The sequence below is a fragment of the Schistocerca gregaria genome, chromosome X (assembly GCF_023897955.1).
Source record: "Schistocerca gregaria isolate iqSchGreg1 chromosome X, iqSchGreg1.2, whole genome shotgun sequence".
Taxonomy (NCBI): domain Eukaryota; kingdom Metazoa; phylum Arthropoda; class Insecta; order Orthoptera; family Acrididae; genus Schistocerca; species Schistocerca gregaria.
In genome coordinates this window covers 335,800,680-335,822,553 of record NC_064931.1, presented here as the reverse complement: position 1 = coordinate 335,822,553, position 21,874 = coordinate 335,800,680, and the positions used below count along the sequence as shown (strand labels likewise).

Sequence of the window (21,874 nt, the reverse complement as noted above, 5' to 3'; positions counted from 1 at the left end):
TGCGGGCCAGGGACTTAATCCGAGAAATACCCCAATGGCCTTCGTGCAACAGTTTGAGAACATCTTTGCGAAGAGAGGCTGGCACGACGACCCGTGGAGATGCGCCATCCGTGGCTAGAAGAACAACACCATCACGAACAGACAGACGAAGGCGCAAGGCATGGTAGTTGCGAAGGGGATCCGATGCCCAGCCCTTGGTCCTGTCTGGCCAACCTCATTGAACAAAACCGATCACCCGACGCAGGACTGGGTCCCGCGCAGTAGCTGACGCGACCTGCGAACCTGTAAGTGGAAAGCCCTTGACCGCACGACGTTCGTCCTCATCAATGTGCAAACAGAGGAGTTCATCACGATCGAAAACAGGGTCGGGGCCCATCGGCAATCGCGACAATGCATCAGCGTTGGCGTGCTGGGCCTTGGGGCGATAGTGAATCTCATAATGAAAACGAGACAAGTATAAGGCCCAACAGTGCAGGCGGTGAGCTGCCTTATCCGGAAGTGACGCCGAGGGGCTGAACAGAGAGACCAGCGGTTTGTGGTCGGTGATGAGGTGAAACTTAGAACCATGCAAAAAAACGCTGAACTTTTTTAGAGCATAAATGATAGCGAGCTCCTCCTTTTCGATTTGAGAGTAACGCCGCTGCGCCTCGTTGAGGGTGTTGGAAGCATAGGCGATGGGTCGTTCTGACCCATCCTCATACCGATGGGCGAGAACAGCCCCTAGGCCATACTGTGACGCGTCAGTCGCCAGAACCAAGTGCTGACCCCGACGGAATGTGGCAAGACAAGGCGCCGACTGCAAATGAGCCTTCAGGCGGACAAAAGCCCGCTCACACCTGTCGGACCAACAGAAGGGGACGTTTTTGCGTAACAGCTGATGCAGAGGATAAGCTACCGCCGCTGTGGATGGAATGAATTTGTGATAATAAGCAATCTTGTCTAGAAACGCCTGAAGTTCTTCGACCGTAGGCGGCTGGGGTAGAGCGTTAATGGCCGCAATGTGCTGACGGAGAGGATGTATACCCTCACGGGACAAGTGGAAACCAAGATACTCAATGGAGGGTTGGAAGAACTGTGACTTGTCCAGATTGCACCTCAACCCAGCCGAATGCAAAACCCGAAACAGTGAACGTAAATTACAAAGGTGCTCCTCAGTGGAGGCTCCCGTGACAACAATGTCATCCAGATAGTTTATGCAGCCGGGAACGGAAGCCGTGAGCTGTTCCAAAAACCGCTGAAAAATGGCCGGTGCGCTAGCGACGCCAAATGGTAATCGCTGGTACTGATGCAACCCACAAGGAGTGTTGATAACGAGAAATTCCTTGGAAGGAGCGTCCAACGGCAACTGATGGTACGACTCCGATAAGTCAAGTTTGGAAAAGAACTGGCCCCCAGCGAGCTTGGTAAACAACTCCTCAGGACGGGGAAGAGGATAAGTGTCAATGAGGCTCTGAGCATTGACAGTGGCTTTAAAGTCACCACACAATCGCAGACTCCCGTTTGGTTTAGAAACCACCACGATCGGCGATGCCCATTCGCTGGAGGTAACCGGAAGGAGAATCCCTGAAGCTGTTAACCTGTCTAGCTCAGCCTTGACAGGTGCATGCAACGCCACCGGAATAGGGCGTGCCCGGAAAAACTTAGGGTGAGCCGTAGGTTTAAGAGTAATGTGGGCTGCAAAATCCTTGGCACAACCCAGACCAGCAGAGAACACGGACGAAAATTCAGAACACAATCCATCCAGCTGTTGATACGGAATATCCTCAGATGTGAGGTGCACATCATCATCAATGGAGAACCCGAACAACTGGAAAACATCATAACCGAACAGGTTTTCAGTGCCCGCATGATCCACCACATAAAACGTGAGGGGCCGAACAACAGACTTATAGGCAGTGGAAGCATCAAACTGGCCCATGATAGCAATTTTCTGTTGATTATAAGTCCTCAGATTTCGCGTAACTGGAGACAAAGGAGGGGAGCCCAACGCCAAATACGTGCGAGAATTAATGAGAGTTACTGCAGAGCCAGTGTCCACTTTCATGCGGATGTCTTTATTCAGAACACAAACAGTAACAAACAACTTATTTGTTTGAGAAAGCACACAGTGAACTTCCATGGCCGACACCTCATCCTCGTCGACAGGAACTTTGTGGGACTGACACACAGAAGCAATGTGGCCTTTTTTCCTACATGAATTACACGTGGCCCAACGTTTTGGACATGCTGCCCTGTCGTGCTGTACGAAACAACGGGGGCAAGAAGGAAGCGCGGCACGAACCGGCTTCTGTGGTTGCTGGTTTCGCTGCGAGCGTTGCGGCCCAACGTGACGTCGTTGATGCGAGTGGACCGCCGCCACATCGTCGTTCTCCTGTGAAACAGGCAAATTGCCCGTGTCGAGAGTTTACTGTACAGCGCCTACATCACACCACACGTCGATTTGCCTGCCAGCAGCGTGAGACACTTCAAAGGATTGAGCAATGCTTAGAACTTCCGACAACGACGGGTTTGGCAGTTGGAGGGCATGTTGCCGAACTTCTTTATCAGGAGCAAGCCGTAGAATAGCATCCCTAACCATTGAGTCAGCATAAGACTCGTGATGTGTGTCCGTGACAAACTGACATTTCCTACTCAGACCGTGTAGTTCCACCGCCCAAGCCCGGTAAGATTGATGGGGCTGTTTACGACACCGGTAGAACGCCACGCGGGCGGCAACGACGTGGGTGTTTTTTCGATAATAGGCAAACAATAAGTCACACATTTCTTGGAAGGACAGGGAGACGGGTTCCCGCAGAGGGGCTAACTGAGATAGCAGCTGATAGACTCGAGGGGAAATCCAAGATAGAAATAACGACTTACACATAGGAGCGTCGACAACGCTGAAAGCCAAGAAGTGTTGCCGCAAACGCTTCTCATAATCCTCCCAGTCTTCAGCGACCTCGTCGTAAGGAGGGAATGGAGGCGGAGAAGAGGAAGACAGACAATGAGTAAGCGACGTCGACAACGCCTGAATCGCTGCCGTCAGCTGTGTTTGTTGAGCCTGAATAGTAGCCGTCAGCTGTGTTTGTTGTTCAATGAGCGCTTGCATAAGCTGTTTCATGTCTGCCCCATCACGAACACGCAAATCCACAACGCATTGAAAATATCCCATCCTCATCGCCAAAAAGTGTTATAACCTTTAATCACAATAATTGCGTGGATATTCACACTCTCTCTTAGAAACAATAGCTGATCACATGATTACAACTCACTCTCTCGTATTCGACTCCGTGCCGTGACATGCGGCCGGCGCCGTTCGTAGCTAGGTGGCACTCCCGCACTCAGCCGATTTGCGGAGCGCCTCTACGCCGTTTGTGTATACTGTCGTGGCGGCACTGTTAAATGTCGTGGCACTATCACAACGGTTACGATGAGTAGGAGGGAGAACAGTTTCTACCACCAGTTCATCTGTTTTCTCCTGAATGCATGTTACATCATTTGATCACGTCAATCGACCTCTGTTTTCTAGATATTGTAGTCAAGAGTGGTACGCAGTTTTGATCTTAGCTTGATAACATTCTTTGTACGAACAGAAAAATTGGAAATTGTTATTTTGTGTACTGAGGCCAAGTAAAGCACATCTCTTGTGTCTTTACACTTCAAACAAAAAAGGCAATTCTTCCTCATTAACAAAGATCATGCATTTTCAGTTTCTTTTGGCAATTCTTTATGGTGAAGCATGCTTCTTTCTACAATTTCTATAAAACTGCCTTGTAAACAGTGCCTTCTCCCAAGTGATCAGTAAGCAACCTGTGAAATTGTGGTATTGTGGAGTTGACTGGTAACCCTTTATCAGGTGATGATCCATTTCAGGTGAAATCCAACAATGTAATCCATCTTGAAATTGCAAACAATAAACATCTTCATTTCATATTTAGCACACTGGTTTATTATTTACACATGAAATATTCTTCCATGAAAGCCACACATACCTTATTCAATGGTGTGGTTTTATTCTGGATAATATGATTTTAAAAATTTTAATAAGTGAACAGAAGAACCTGTTTTTATTCATGGAGTCATTCTGAGACTGATTTTTAAGAATGTAGTTGGAACTGTCTTTCAATTGTAAATTGACAGTATTGCCTTGAAACCATTTCTTCTCAATACTGATTCTAAGAAAAGGACCAAGACAAAACTGTTAGCAGACAAGTAGTTTGTCAATTTTTAATACCTTGTGAGACAATTGTGACTAAATATTAAAAAAAGCTTTATTCCCATTCATGAATTCTGGGCACTTTGAGACTTCAGCTTGGATGCCATTTTCAGTTTATAATAAACTGATTTCCAGACCTTTTTGCTTCTGATTTTATATGTTTCACCACAAACTAAAGAAGAAAATTTGAAAATATTTTCACAGACAGTAGAATTCTCATCAACTACTGTTCTTATTCCACTTTTCTCTAAAGATTCTGGCACAGGAGGGTGATTGGCACAGTAGGGTGATGGTCAGCAAATGTTCAGCATAATTCAGCATTATTCATGCCTCTTTCTTAGATATGGAACAACTGTGTTACAGAGGGACAAAACAAAAATGAATAAGTTGTATGCTAACCAAAACACCATCAGAAAGGTTCAGCAATAACATTGAAGCAAAATTCTACATACCATTCTCAGACAGATACTACTCCCACCAATCCATAATCATTCAACTCTTCCATAGCATCTAAAAAATTTTGTCCACTCAAAAAAACATGACTCATTTGAGAGAAGGATTAGTGGAACAACAAAAACTAACGAGAACCACATGAATCACACAATGAGAAAAGATCACAATGTTGCAGTCACTGTAGCAGTTGTGCATCACTTATTGTATAGCAAGTAGAAGAGAGACTCACTTGGCATTTATTTGGAAGCACTTCTGTAACCAGGACACAGAGAGCAGCACCAGCCATGGAGGAGGTAAGTGGATGATGTGCAAAAGCCTCTGAATGTTAGTGGCGTCAGTTGAATGTGGAACAGAGTCCACAAATTTCTTCAGGTATGCCAAACCAAATGAAACCACCCACCACTCATTAGATACTGTAGAGCTACCAAAGTGTAGGAATGCTGATTGCTACATTTCACCCACTGATCCAAATACTCCCATGTAGTTTCATGCGATTAAGATGAGATGCTTTGACAACCAATTCATGGTGCAGTACAATGCCTGAGTATTTGTCAAACCATACATATCCCTGCAGCCCTATGATTATGGCTGTTGTCGTTTTGGAAGATGAGCATGTCTACAACACACTCATCATGAGGATGTAGAAGAAAGGTCAATTGATTGGTCACTGCAAATGTTGAAGTAAACGCCTGGTTTGTGTTCACAGTAACCTACATCAGTGGTCCCAAGACATGGTGCAGATAACAGCCACATTTTCAGTCATACTACACCCTCCACCTACTACAATTAATTGCCACATTGGGTTGTCAGTGCACTTGATGCCTTGCACCTACATCTTCATCTCTATACATACTCTGCAAGCCACTGTAAGATGTGTGGCAAGGGGTACCCTGTACCACTACTAGTCATTTTATTATCTGTCTCACTTGCAAATAGAGCAAGGGAAAACAATTGTTTGCATGCCTCTGTACAAGCCCTACTCTCTCTAATCTTATCTTCATTATCCATATGCAAAATGTGTGTTGCCAGCAGTAGAATTGCTCTACAGTCAGCAACAAAGGCCAGTTCTCTAAATTTTTTCAATAGTGCTCTTTGAAAAGAATGTCGCCCTTCCACCAGCGATTCCCATTTGAGTTCTCAAAGTATCTCCATATTACTTGCATGTTGACTGAAACTACTGGTATCAAATCTAGCGGCCCACCTCTGAATTGCTTCAGTGTCTTCCTTTAACCCAACCTGATATGGATCCCAAACACTTGAACAGTACTCAACAGTGGGTCACATTCGTTTCCTGTATGTGGTCTCCTTTACAGATGAACCACACTTTCCCAAAATTCTCCCAAAGAACTAGAGTTGACCATTCACCTTGCCTACTGCAGACCTTACATATTTATTCCATTTCATATTGCTTTACAGTGTTATTCCTAGATATTTAATCAGCATGACTGTGTCAAGCAGCACACTACTAATACTGTATTCAAACATTATGGTTTTGTTTTTCCTACTCATCCACATTAACTTACATTTTTCTACACCTAGAGCTAGCTGCCATTCATCTGACCAACTAGGAATTCTCTCTAACTCATCTTCTATCCTCCTACTCAACGATGGCACATTCCCATACAACATACCAGCATCAGTATACAGCCGGAGACTGCTGCTTACCCTGTCTGCCGTATCTTTTACATACATATAAAATAACAGTGGTCCTATCATACTTCCCTGGCTCACTCATGATGATACTCTTGTCTCTGAAGAACACTCACTGTAGAGAACATCATACTGGTTTCTGTCACTTAAGAAGTTTTCAAGCCACATACATATATGTGAACCTATACTGTATGCTTGTAACTCTGTCAACAATTGGCAATGTATTACTGTGCCAAATGCTTTATGGAAATTTAGGAATATAGAATCCACTTGCTAATCTTCATACATGATTCACACGATCTCATGTGAGAAAAGGGCAAGCTGAGTTTTGCATGAGTGATGGTTTCTAAAGCATTGCTGATTTGTGGGCAGTAGCTTTTCCTTCTCAAGGAAATTTATTATATTTGAACTGAGAATATATTCAAGAATTTTGCAGCTAACCAATGTTAAAAATATTATCCTTTAATTTTACGAGCCATTCTTTTACCCTTCTTGTATACAGGAGTCACCTGCACCTTTTTCAATCACTTCGGACTTTGTGCTAGGTGAGTGATTCATGATAAAAGCAATGTATATAAGGGGCCAATCCTGTACAGTACCCTTTGCAAAACTGAATTGGAATCCCACCAGGAGCTGGTGAATTATTTGCTTTCCACTCTTTCAGTTGTTTCTCTACACCAGCAATGTTTATTACTGTGTTGTCCATTTGATGGAGGTCTGTGTGGTGGTCAAACAATGGTATGTTTGTATGGTTAGTGTGCGTGCACAATTTCTTAAATCCAAAACTTAAAACTTCAGCTTTACTTTTGATATCTTCTACTGCCACACAAGACTGGTCAATGAGTCACTGGATAGTAGCATTAGAACTACTTATTGATTTTACACAGGACCAGAATTTTCTCAGGTTCTTGATAAGACATGTTGCTAAGTTATGATGGTGGTAGTTGTAAGATTCACCCATTGCTCTTTTTACAGACTCACAAATTTCTGTTAACTTTTGCCTGTCAATCATTTTCATGTTCTCTTTTGAACTACTTACACCATTTGAAAAAGATGAAATCATGGCTCAGTCTTTTCTATGTGCCTCTAGTTTTCAGTCATGTACCATTCAGTTTCTGTGTTGTCTGATCTGTTGAAGAAATGCAGCTTTATGTGATGCTGTAAGCATGGCCTTTTGTAAGGTACCTTCACAGTGATCACTTGGAATCTGCTTGAGACAGACTGCATTCACTGACAGTGGTAATTCCTGTCAGTTTTGAAACCAACTGTCATTGACAGCATGTGGCACTCGTTATCAAGCCCTGTCAGCTATGATCTTTATACAGCCACTGTTTCAGGACTGTGAGTGCCACACTATTCCATATGACCATTATAAGATTAATATTTAGGTTGACTTCCTCAGTAGCACCATAAACTCATAGTCTCTTGCTGAAAATTGCTTGGACTATTACGAAAGTTCAGCAATAACAGACACAACACCACTGACTTACAGTATTCTGATTAAGTCACAGATATCCAATGACCAGTATTTTGTATAGTTCTGCATTAGATTAGCTGTATGTTAATGGGAATTCCACTACTAATCTTTGTGTAATAAGTGCAGTTTGCTCCATAATAATATTAATAATCAGTGAAGTTAGTGGTCCTACATACTGATACAAGACAGTGGTACGATACTCCAGTGGCAGCTTTTGAACAAGCTCATTGCTGATGTCTTTCTTTATATCAGTCTCACATAATGCTGATTGAGTGTCCATTGAATTCACATCATAATAATGTCTGTATAAATACTCACACATAGGAGTTCATGAGCTATTCACTATATACATAATAGTTTTCTCAACCGAGAGTTCACAAAGAAGACACAATAGAGTAGAGTTAATTCTTGTACATAAATGTCCAATTATTTGTAGCTAATCCCATTGACATGAGTGACACAGAAATGTTGCTTAAAAAAATTATGCCCATGTATTTCAACATAGAGATGCTAATTGATGGGTATTCCAGCAGGTACATTTTATGCATAAATGTGGACACTGCAGTAGGAATGTAAGCAGACTGAAAATCAGGTTCTGACTGCCAACTTATAGTATATACAGACAAGTGTATGAATGTTTTGAGAAGTTGGTAGTTACATTTTAGTTTATAATACTGTAAGAGTCGTATTTAAGATTGGTTACAACCTACTGAGTCCAACAGTAATTTTTTTCAGTGTATGATAGATAATTAGAAAAGTTCAGGGTACTATTTGACTGATACACTGTACCAATGTGGTGGCTTATCAATTTTCATGTAAAATGTTCAGGTTTCGAATGTAGGTAATTTATTCAAATTCTTGATTATTGGCTTTTTTGCATAAACAAATGCATTATCTGATTCAACTGCATTATCTGATTATGAAAAAAGTATAGTGTCAAACCTGGGAAATAAGCAAGCTTAAGGTTTCGAATAATGAAAGTATTTTTGGGTGGACCCAAACTTTAAAGTTATTAGCTCATACTATCTTTACAATTGCATGCTGTTGGAACAATTGTAGTTATGAATTGCTCTTAATTAACAGAGTTTTAAACAAAACCAAATATACCAATAGAATCAGCAGATTTTACATTATAAGCCAAATAATAATATTATCTAAAATACAGCATGAATGATAATTTGGCAATTTTATATACACACAGTCTACACATTACATGTGTAAGTAGAATCACTTGACAGCCAAAAAAAAAAGTTAGTTATTAAGTTAGGTATTTAGGTAGTAGGAGTGCAGAAAATGGAGTAGCCATGCTTCTGTTGGACAATCTGCATTGGGACACCAAGACATTGGGCAGATTCATTTCTGGTGGGGTCAACAGCATACTCTGTGCTGCTAGTCGATCATGTCTTTACACCAACCCATATTACTGCACTGATTATACATAAACAACTACCAGATAAACAATACTCCACTACTGTGACTTGAATCACCTGTTGAGGGTTGTATAACTGCAACAACAGTACACTTTGTACAGTGCTCCAAATCACACAGTGTGCTGGAGCTGCAGGAAGTTTATTAGCATGTGTGTTCCTGTTTTGGACGTGATGCAAAGTAATGAAAGCCTAATTTCACAATTAAAGCTTTCAGCCATTGGCCTTCATCAACAACACACACACACACACACACACACACACACACACACACACACACACACACACACACACGACTGCAGTCTCAGGCAACTAAAACCACACTGCGAGAAGCAGCACCAATGCATGATGGGACTGGCAACTGTGAGGGGGTAAGGAGGAGGCTGGGGTGGGTAGGGGGAGGGATATTTTGGTACGGGTGGCAGACAGTGAAGTGCTGCAGATTAGACAGTGGACAGGGGTAAAGTGGTGGGGGGGGGGGGGGGAGGAAGTAGCAGAACAGGAGAGAAATAAAAAGACTGGGTGTGGTGGTGGAATGACAGCTGTGTAGTGCTGTAATGGGAACAGGGGAGAGGCTGGATGGGTTAGGACAGTGACTAACGAAGGTTGAGGCCAGATATGGCACAATCTGTGAAGCAGTCATTGAAATGAAGGATATCATGTTTGGCAATGTGCTCAGTGACAGGGTGGTCCACCTGTTTCTTGACCACAATTTGTTGGTGGCCATTCATGTGCACAGACAGCTTGTTGGTTGTCATGTGTACATGGAATGCAGCAAAGTTGTTGCAGCTTAGCTTGTAGACTACACGAATGGTTTCCCAGGGGATGGGATAGGTGATGTTACTGTACTGGAGTAGTTGGTGGTGGGAGGATGTATGGAACAGGTCTTGCATCTAGGTCTATTACAGGGGTATGAGCTAAAGGATTGGGAGCAGGGGTTGTGTAAGAATGGAGGAATATATTGCGTAGGTTAGGTGGATGGCGGAATACCACTGTGGGAGAGATGGGAAGGATAGTGGGCAGGACATTTCTCGTTTCAGGGCACAATGAGAGGTAATTGAAGCCCTGGCCGAGAATGTAATTCAGTTGCTCCAGTGCAGGGTGGTACTGAGTTATGAGGGGAATGCTCCTCTGTCATTGTTGGTGGGACTTGTGGAGGTGGTGGGAGACTGGAAAGATAAGGCATGGGAGATTTGTTTTTGTACAAGGTTGGGAGGATAATTATGGTCAGTGAAGGCTTCAGTGAGACCCTCAGTATATTTCGTGGGGGACTACTTGTCACTGCAGATGCAATGATCGTGGGAGGCTAGGCTTTACAGAAGGGACTTCTTGGTGTGGAATGGGTGGCAGCTGTTGAAGTGGAGGTATTGCTGCTGGTTAGTAGGTTTCATATGGATGGAGATGCTGATGTAGCCATCTTTGAGGTGGAGGTCGTCATCTAGGAAGCTGGCTTGTTGGGTTAAGTATGACCAGGTGAAGCAAATGAGGGAGAAGTTGTTGAGGTTCTGGAGGAAAGTGGATAGGGTGTCCTCATCTACGATCCAGATAGCAAATATGTCATCAATGAATCTGAACCAGGAGAGGGATTTAATATTCTGGGTTGTTAGGAAGGATTCCTCTAGATGGCCCATGAATAGCTTGGCATAAGGCGGTGCCATGCGGGTGCCCATAGCCGTACCCTTGGTTTGTTTGTAGGTAATGCCTTCAAAGGAGAAGTAATTGTGAGTGAGGATATAGTTGGTCATAGCAACTATGAAGGAGGTTGTTGGTTTAGAATCCATTGGGGACTGTGAAAGGTAGTGTTCAATACTGGTAAGACCATGGGCATTAGGGATGTTAGTGTAGAGGGAGGTGGCACCAATAGTGACGAGCAGGGCAGCATGTGGTAAAGGGACAGGAAGTGTGGAGAGTTGGTGCAAGAAATGGTCGATATCTTTTATATAGGAGGGTAGGTTTTGGGTAATAGGTTGAAAGTGTTGGTCTAAAAGAGCAGATATTCTCTCAGTGGGGTCACAGTAACTGGCCACAATGGGGTGTCCGGGTGATTAGGTTTATGGATTTTAGGAAGCATGTAGAAGGTAGGAGTGCGGGGAGTGGTAGGGGTGAAAAGAGAGATGGACTCCGGGGAGAGTCTTTGGGATGGGCTTGAGGATTTGAGTAGTGACTAGAGATCCTGCTGGATTACTGGAATGGGGTTACTGTGGCAAGGTTTGTAGGTGGAAGTATCCAACAGCTGGCGGAGTCCTTCTGCCAGGTAATTCTTGCAGTTCAAAACAGCAGTGGTGGAGCCTTTGTCCACAGGTAGGATTATAAGGTCAGGAATTAAACTGCAGTGTGGTGGTTGTTAGTTTTTCCAGAACCAAAGTTGGTAAAATGTATATTCACATTTCTTTCATATAATTCTAATTATACACTTATTTCAAATTATTTATTATTCTTTTGATGTAAAATTAGTTCAACATCAGCTTCAGGACACCCTTGTATGAAAACACACAAAATTTGTTAAAATTATTGTTTTGTATATCTACAAAATTGGGATTTATTCTTATAAAAAGAGAACTGAGTAATTTTAAATCGCCAGAATCTGTCTCAACCACCTTAAATTCTCATCAATAAACATACATGAAATAAAATGGTTGTTGTTCAAATAATATGGGATAAGCAGAGGATCCATAAGCGAGATGAACCATGTAGAGAACCTAGTTCCCATATTTAAGAAATATGTACTTTATTTAAAAAAAAGAACATTATATAATATTTCAATTTACTGTTTGCATTTCACCTTTCTTTTCAGATGTTGAATCTTTTTGTAGCAGTTATAATGGATAACTTTGACTATTTAACTAGAGATTCGTCCATATTGGGCGCACATCATTTAGATGAATTTGTTAGAATATGGGCTGAATATGACCCAAATGCTACGTAAGTACTCAAAAGGTTGTATTTGAATTTTTTAATCTTTTAATTTTAATACCTTCTAATAAGACATTATTTTAATGATGTACAGGGGTAAAATACATTATACTGAAATGTATGACATGTTGAAAAATATGGATCCTCCTCTGGGATTTGGCAATAAGTGCCCTAATCGCCTTGCATACAAGAAGCTCATAAGAATGAATATGCCAGTTGATGAAGATGGAAAGGTCAATTTCACCACCACATTATTTGCACTTATACGAGAAAACCTTAGCATCAAAGTCAGAAGTGGTAAGTTATGGCAAGACATAAAATACTGAGTTAATAGGTTATATTTTATATGATTTTCTGTTGGTCTTGAGTGGATGATATATAACATGTCAGTATCAGCTGTTCTGAATTTCTTTTAGTTTTATTTTTCAATCATTCTACATCAGATCAGTTAATGTAACTAAATCATGTGAACAGTTATTTGAAGAATTTTCCTTAAACAAATGTGATGCAGAATTTTGGAATATCTAATATATGATGAGACATAATTTTGTGTATATGTATTTATCACATGTGAAGCAAATTGAATCATTTCCATCAACAATACGATCATTGATATAGAAGTCGTAATTTGGTTTTCTTTTATGTGTTCACTGTTCATTCGTACTCAAGTAGCGATATTTTTCTTACATCACTTTCATTTGTGTACATAACAAAATTCAGGCTTCTAGTAGGAATAGAGAGAAGTGCCAGGTAAGCAAGAGCCATTACATTACTTATGCTGCCATTGACATTCAAGAACAAGTGCTGAATCTTTGTTTGAAATTAAGGCAGTATAAATATAATGCATGGCTCTTTGTTGCACAATTCCAGACATAAATAAGGGGAGTTGAGGAGGCTGCACTTAAAGAAAAACTGCAAATTGAATGTTGCAAAAAACAAAGCAAAAAACTAGTGAACAGTGCATCAGAAGAAGTCATAGTCAGCAGCATAGGTGATATTGAACAGCAGTGAAATTGAAAAAGCCAAAATGAAAAAAAAATAAAGTAACAAACATAACAAAACATCAAACAATTAACTAGTAATGATGAAGAGAGAAAAATTACTAAAGGAATGATAACAGGAATTTTCTTTGTTTATTGAATTTTGTTGAATTGGTTCTATGTGTCAGTGACAGGACATAGATTACATTGTATCATATGTAGAAAATTTTAAAAGACAACAAAATTTAACTATAAAATACAGAATTATGAAATATCTTTATGAAAGTAATACTGCAAACAACAACACCAATAGTAATAAACATACAGGAGAATGTTGTACTTTGTTTTTCAATGCTTAGTAATGGGAAAGGAAAAGGGAAGGTGTCAGCCATAGACTATTAGTACAAACCATCATGGCATTCACTAAAAATGATTTGGAGAAACCTCTGGAAACCCAAATCTGTATGACTGGATCAATTAAACAAACCCATGTTCACCACATGCGAGTAGGGGAATACAAATACAAAGACACCTGACAGTGAAGAAGCTATGAATGGAGTGGCAAACAAATTACAGAAATTAAAGTCTGTGAGCAATGTGTCATTTGTACTTGTATAAAAAATATTATAAATCATAGTGAGATGGCTAGTGCATACCAGAAGAAGTATATCCAACAATAATTTTAGAAAGATGAAACAACAATGAAAATTTGTGCTGTAGAATAAAACAAGAGTTAAAAAGGTAAGAAGTACTGTTCAAAAACAGTCAGCTCTCTTTATTTATATCTTACCTGCCACCATACTTATGTTTCTTGCCTGTGAGACCAAGATACCAAACAGTGAAATCAGTGAAGCTGAATGCATGTGAATTATTGTTTAATTTATCAGACAGTAACAGTCTCACACAAATGCCAATAAAATGTGAATGTTCACTGCTGTCTGTCTCTAACAATGTTTACAAAGGTGAATACCATTAAAATTTTAAATAGGTATTTTTAAATCTCAGTTTTTCTTGAAATGGTCCAGATGGATTAGTTTTCTAAATTTTTTTCTCCTCCACTAGTGGAAGAATTTCCTCATTGACGAAGTGTGTATATCAGGTTACCTTCCATTTAGAAAAAAAAGTGTGTATACTTATGTAAAAAAATGATTTAATATATGTGATGACACATGCACTATGCAACATTTGTTTAAATTGAAAGAATATCGTCCTTTCCTGATGCCTATTTGAATGGCTGAAAAAATTAAATCATCAGCAAAATCAGGGGATCATGATGTCTGCTGCATGTGATGGATGGTAAAAATGTGCAAATGTGGTGTCCTCTGGAGTCACAGTATTATATCAGAACACAGCAAATTTCAAATGGCTCTGAAATTACAACACTCATAAACTTCTTTGATAAACTGTCATCAGTAAATAATATATTTCATCTTATTCACATCTTAAATTCATCATATTTCACACTTTTAGATTTCAAAAAGCAAATAATAAGAAGCTGTTCAAGCAAGGTGCAATTTTCAAATAAAGCAAGCATCTTAACTTTGAAACTGTGATGGATCATGTGTGTTTGCATCTCTTACCTTCAGAAAGGTGTACTTTTTTGTAATTTATAACAATATTTTCAGCTTGCAGTGTAATGGAACTTAAGAATTTAATTTGACACATCCTAATGTTTCCTGATAATGTGAACCATTCATTTTTGCATGAGTAAAGTAACTGAATATAATGTCAGAAAAATTGTAGTAAATTTTCTTTTTATTGCATCCATGAAATGAATGATTCACTAAAATATACTAAAAATGAGTCTCTAAAATAACAAAATGTCTGAGCCGAGAATATGAAATTTATTACGAATTTGCACCAACAATCTCAAAGTATTTATACTTGCCTTTGAGTAAAAATTTGAATTTCTTTCTGTAGATATTGCGCATTGAAATATTGTATGATAAATATTTCTGAAGTTGAAATCTGCAATTATTAGCTGTGTCAGGAAGTGAGAATAAAAGTAGGCCAGTTCATCATCAATTGTCAATAGAGTTAATATCTTTGGCCACAGTAATTTGCTCAACTCTCTGAATTGCGAATGGATATGTTTGTGTATTGAGAAATGGTGTCCTAGCATGGTAAGTGCATAAAATATACTGTTTATAAATGTGCATGGGAGAGCTCATTTAATCAAATTACCAATACAATACACTGATGGAATGGATGGGTGGCTACTCATCACATAGAGGAGGTACTGAGGTGCAGACAGGCACAATGAAGTAGACTGCTAAAGTATTTAATTGTAAGCTTGCAGACAGAGTCTTTCTTCTGATGTCAAATGCAGACACATTGACATAAACACAGCTCACTCACACATGACCTTGTTTCCAGGCACTGGGGCCCAACTGTGTTGAGGCAGGCTTCTTTGATTATTAGGTCTCAAATTTCCCAACAGGGTTTTTCAGAGATTTCCATTTAAGTTCCCCGATGAAAGCTGTTAATCAGTTTATATTACACTTTCTTCTGTGCTATACCAAGCTGTCATGATACTAGCAGCATGTGTCTGGATCTGTTCAGACTCTGCTGTTGTGCCTACTAGATAAGGATACCAAACACTGGAGCAATAGCATAGAATCTGTTGCACATTTCCAGAAATCTTCCAACAAACCTGTCTTCCAAGCACCTTCCATATCTAATTTTACATGTTTGTCCCATGTAATATTTTGCTTACAAAGGGAGGTCACGACGTTGGGATCAGGGATTTACTTCAAACTTTGTACACCTTTAGTAGGCTATTAATGCAATATAATGTGCAAGTAGTAAGGTGCTCTACTCTGGCAGCTCATCCAAAATCGCAAGAAAAATCTTACACATCTATTATGTAACTGATGTATCCGTGTTTCTAGGTGCCAGGCATCAGAGTTCGTGGTGGTCAAGTGGTTAGCAATTGAGCTTTGTAAGATGAACATGTAAGAGGCGACGGTTCGACTCTTACTCAAACCTTTGTTTTTGTAGTGCAAGTGTAAATTCTGTGATATTAAAAAATTTGCATCTACATTATTTTTTCTTGCTCCATTAGTAACGTCTCACTGATACACAGGTTAACTACCAAACGGGACCTGCCTCTGTGTTTGCAGCTTGAAGCATCAAGGTGCAAAGTAGTTCCGGGTACCTTGCCAGCTTCACGAATAAGGGATTTTGCAAATCTTAAGAGGCATAAATTTTCTGGAAAACTCTGTGTTTCTTCATTTACTTGTCAATAGTTATAAATAAGTTTGTTCTAATAATTAAATTTAATTAAAAATAGTAAGTAGACAAATAACATATAATTCCCTGAAACATAATGCAAATATATGTGGTTTTCTAAATTATATTACCTCTCAAATATCATATAAATTAAATAATATGACCAATAATGAAAAAAATAGAGATTAAAAATTAAATGAGAGCTGGAGTCAAACCATTGCCTCATACACATTCGGCTTATGAAGCTCGAATGCTAACCATTTGACCACCCTGAACTATAACATCGAGCACCTATGCACAGAAGTATCAGTTACAAAATAGATGTGTAAAACTTCTCTTGTGATTTTCTCAGAATTGCCAGAGTAGTGCCCCTTACTACTTGCACATTGTTGTTTTAATAGCCTACGAAAGGTGTACAAAGTTTGAAGTAAATCTGTGATCCGAACATTGTGGTCCCCCCTTGTTAGGTATTCACCACTAACCTAACAATCAGATAATATTGGAGTCTTTTTATTTGTTATAAGCATTATCTTGAATTTATGCGTGTTTAAAGGGACCTGCCATTCATTAAACAAAGTGGAAATTTTGTGCAAATTTTACTGCCACTCCTTACTAATGTCCAATGATGTTACATTTCTGTACCTAACAGCATTATCAGCTACTAAAGTGATGCTGCTGCAGACTCTATCTGACAAATTGTGTATATATACTGAGAACATTACACTGAGGTGACAAAAGTCATGGGATATCTCCTAATGTTATGTTGGACTTCCTTTAGTGTAGTACAGCAACTCGGCATGGCATGGCTTTAACAAGTTGTTGGAAGTCTCGTGAGTCAAGCTTCCTCTTTAGTTGTCCATGATTGTGAAAGTGTTGCCAGTGCAGGATTCTGTGTACAAGCTGACCTTTCGGTTAAGTCCCATAAATTTTCAGTGGAATTCATGTTGAGCGATCTGGGTGGCCAAATCATTTGCTCAAATTGTCCAGAATGTTCTTCAAATCAGTCATGAGCAATTGTGGCCTGTTGACATGTCACACTGTCATCCACAAAAATTCCATTGTTACTTTGGAACATGAAGTTCATGACTTACTGGAAATGGTCTCCAGGTAGCTGAACATAACCATTTCCAGTCAATGAACAGTTCAGTTGGACCAAAGGACCCAGTTTATTCTGTGTAAATACAACCCACACCATTATGGAGCCACCAGCAGCTTGCACAGTGCCTTTTTGACAAGTTGGGTTTGTGGCTTTGTAGATTCTATACCACACTCAAATGCTACCATCTGCTCTTACCAACTGAAATTGAGACACATCTGGCCAAGCCACAGTTTCCCAGTCATCTAGGGTGGAAGCAATATGGCTACAAACCCAGCAGAGGTGCTGCATGTGATGTCATATTGTTACCAAAGGTATTTGTGTTGGTCATCTGCTGGCATAGCCCATTAAAGCCAGATTTGCCCACACTGTCCTAATGGATACATTTGACGTATGTCCTACATTGATTTCTGCCATTATTTCATGCAGCGTTGCTTTCTGTTAGTACTAACAACTTTACACAAATGCTGCTGCTCTCAGTCATTAAGTGAAGGCTGTCAGCCACTGCTTTGTACGTGTTGAGAGGTAATGCCTGTAATTTGGTATTATCGGTACACTCTTGAGACTGTGGATTATGGAATACTGAATTGCCTTACTATTTCCAAAATGGAATGTCCCAGCAATCTAGCTCCAACTACCATTTTACATTCAAAGTCTATTAATTGCCATTTTGTGGCCATAATTATGTTGGAAACCTTTTCACATAAATCACCTCGGTACAGATGACAGCTCCGCCAATGCACTGTACACGATACTACCACCAACACCTCTGAGTAAACAAGTCCACCCAGCAGTGTTAGTGACGTCATACTAAGCAGCCCGTAGCCAACGCAGCAGTCCACGGACCCCTCCGTATAGATGCACCTGATGCTAACGATCTTCTGTCCGTCATACAGAAAGGAGCAAACTAATCAATAATTTGAACCGAAGACCAAATTATATATATTGTTGTAAACAGCATAAAGGTTCATAATGAAATACCAATTACATATATGGGCAGGAATAAGTTTAATCGATTCAGGAACTTTGCCACTATTTTATAATTGTCAGATCACTATTTAGCTTTAAAACTTGCATACAGGTGGTGACAAATGCTAACTAACAGCAGGACTTAACATTTTCAAGCCATTACACTGCAAGTAAATTATCTTAAACACTGTCATACGCAGCAAAACCCTCACAACTTTTGTTTACAATAAGGTAACAAGAGTTTGCTTTTTCTCATAAAACACTTGACTATTGTGAATTTATTCATATGTTCATGGTGACAGCTCTTTTCAAGAATTCTTACAAGTGCATCCCCATTAATAAAGAATGGAAACAAAGGATTGACATCAAATATTTTCCTTTTAACATAGACATCACTGAACACAAGATTCTGTCTTGCACTATGATACTAAAAGACTGCTCTTTCCTTTAATAAAAGCCTGACAATTTGAAGTTCATTGTGCTATTGAAGATACACTTCTAGAAACAATATTAAAAAATGTTATGAAAGGTAAGATAAGTAGGAAATGAAAAACAAGCAAGAATGTGAGCAAAAGGCTGAGGCTCTCTTTACTTACCATTTTCAATCTCTCTAAAGGTTACTTCCTTTGTCACATAGAAATCACCAAATACAAGTTTCATTACTGCTGTCTGGTACTAACAAAGTACTTTTCTATACCTGACAATTTGATGTTCATTCTGGAACTGAAGATAAACACTTTTCAAAGGAGTTCTAGAAGTAGCAATATATCACATATAGTAAAAAATGTTGAACAACCGACACCACCTGATGTGTTACTAAATTATTAAGCCTTTCTTTGCCTGTCATAGCAATGTACTGAAGTAGCAAAACATTGGATATTAGAATATGACATCTGTGCACTCTAGACAATGGAGTTTTCTTAGCAATCAGTGACAACAGAAGCCAGCAATGTATGTTAAAACTGGTACGTCTGTTTCAACATTATTTTAATCATCATCACTGACACATATCCCAAAATGAAGCACCATCAACATACACGTTGCTGGATTCTCATTATCACCATTCATCTGTACAATTTTCTGTTTCCTATGTGGGTGCACATTTAATTCTAAGATACTCATAAGTCTTAAATTCTTTTCTGATTCTAACAACTACCTACATGATATGTGATACTGACTTCCACATAATCGCCAGTAAAGTTCAAATCAAGCTACCAGTATCTAATGAGTCAGTTTGAAATTTACCTTGCAGGATAATTAACATATTTAGTTCTCCACACCAGTAATAATTTATCTTCACTAAGCCATATGTAGTAACCCTAAGTGTTGAATATTTCTCTAGGGTCAATTTACCATTCTGCAATTTTAAACTTCTACATTTATCCAACAAAGTAATGAATTTATCCAGGAAATTGTACCACATATCCCTTACTTTGTTAGTCAGAAGTATCTGAATTTTTTACTATGGGTTCAGATGCAGGCTAATGACAGATAGCAATCAACTCATGCTAAGCAATAAAATAAGAGGTTCAGGCTGTGCCAAAAAGACTCAGTTTTGTTTCTTACAATTTTCAGGAAACTGTAGAGCACTTACATTTGGTTTAACACTTGACAGAGCATAACATCATTCATTTAAACATTGAAATAAGCGTCCAAGGAATAGAAAAGCAACTGAAATCACTCAACAGAGGAAAATCCACTGGACCTGATGGGATACCAATTCGATTCTACACAGAGTATGGGAAAGAACTTGCCCCCCTTCTAACAGCCATGTACCGCAAGTCCCTACATCTACATCTACATGACTACTCTGCAATTCACATTTAAGTGCTTGGCAGAGGGTTCATCGAACCACAATCATACTATCTCTCTACCATTCCACTCCCTAAGAGCGCGGGAGAAACGAACACCTAAACCTTTCTGTTCGAGCTCTGATTTCTCGTATTTATTTTGATGATCATTCCTACCTATGTAGGGTGGGCTCAACAAAATATTTTCGCATTCGGAAGAGAAAGTTGGTGACTGAAATTTCGTAAAAAGATCTCGCCGCGACAAAAAACGTCTTTGCTGTAATGACTTCCATCCCAATTCGCGTATCATATCTGCCACACTCTCTCCCCTATTACGTGATAATAAAAAACGAGCTGCTATTTTTTGCACCCTTTTGATGCCCTCCATCAATCCCACCTGGTAAGGATCCCACACCGAGCAGCAATATTCTAACAGAGGACGAACTAGTTTAGTGTAAGCTGTCTCTTTAGTGGACTTGTTGCATCTTCTAAGTGTCCTGCCAATGAAACACAACCTTTGGCTTGCCTTCCCCACAATATTATCTATGTGGTCTTTCCAACTGAAGTTGTTCGTAATTTTAACACCCAGGTACTTAGTTGAATTGACAGCCTTGAGAATTGTACTATTTATCAAGTTATCAAATTCCAATAGATTTCTTTTGGAACTGATGTGGATCACTTCACACTTTTTGTTATTTAGCGTCAACTGCCACCTGCCACACCATACAGCAATCTTTTCTAAATCGCTTTGCAACTCATATTGGTCTTCGGATGACCTTACTAGACGGTAAATTACAGCATCATCTGCGAACAACCTAAGAGAACTGCTCAGATTGTCACGCAGGTCATTTATATAGATCAGGAACGGAAGGCTCCAAATGATTGGAAAAGAGCACAGGTAGTCCCAGTTTTCAAGAAGGGTCATCAGTCAGATGTGCAAAACTATAGGCCTATATCTCTGACATCGATCTGTGTGAGACCCAACTTGCTTTATTTGTTCATGAGACCCAGAAAATATTAGATACAGGCTCCCAGGTAGATGCCATTTTCCTTGACTTCTGGAAGGCATTCGATACAGTTCCCCACTGTCACCTGATAAACAAAGTAAGAGCCTATGGAATATCAGACCAGCTGTGTGTTTGGATTGAAGAGTTTTTAGCAAACAGAACACAGCATGTTGTTCTCAATGGAGAGACATCTACCATTATGTTATGGGACCATTGTTTTTCACAATATATATAAATGACTCAGTAGATAGTGTCGGAAGTTCCATATGGCTTTTCGCAAATGATGCTGTAGTATACAGAGAAGTTGCAGCATTAGAAAATTGCAGCGAAATGCAGGAAGATCTGCAGCAGATAGGCACTTGGTGCAGGGAGTTGCAACTGACCCTTAATATAGACAAATGTAATGTATTGCGAATACATAGAAAGAAGGATCCTTTATTGTATGATTATATGATAGTGGAACAAACACTGGTAGCAGTTACTTCTGTAAAATATCTGGGAGTATGCATACGGAACGATTTGAAGTGGAATGATCATATAAAATTAATTGTTGGTAAGGCGGATGCGAGGTTGAGATTCATTGGGAGAGTCCTTAGAAAATGTAGTCCATCAACAAAGGAGGTGGCTTACAAAACACTTGTTCGGCCTAAACTTGAGTATTGCTCATCAGTGTTGGATCCGTACCA

General features: G+C 39.7%; 1 protein-coding gene across 1 annotated transcript in view; it reads left to right on the top strand.

Annotated features, from left to right (window-relative positions):
• The window catches only part of LOC126298058 (voltage-dependent calcium channel type A subunit alpha-1), an 860,595-nt gene that overhangs the window by 690,865 nt on the left and 147,856 nt on the right, over nucleotides 1–21,874 (top strand). The window contains exons 31-32 of the mRNA XM_049989377.1: nucleotides 11,997–12,124; nucleotides 12,210–12,412. Coding sequence (XP_049845334.1) covers nucleotides 11,997–12,124; nucleotides 12,210–12,412 — 331 coding nt within the window. The remainder of the gene's footprint in view (nucleotides 1–11,996; nucleotides 12,125–12,209; nucleotides 12,413–21,874) is intronic.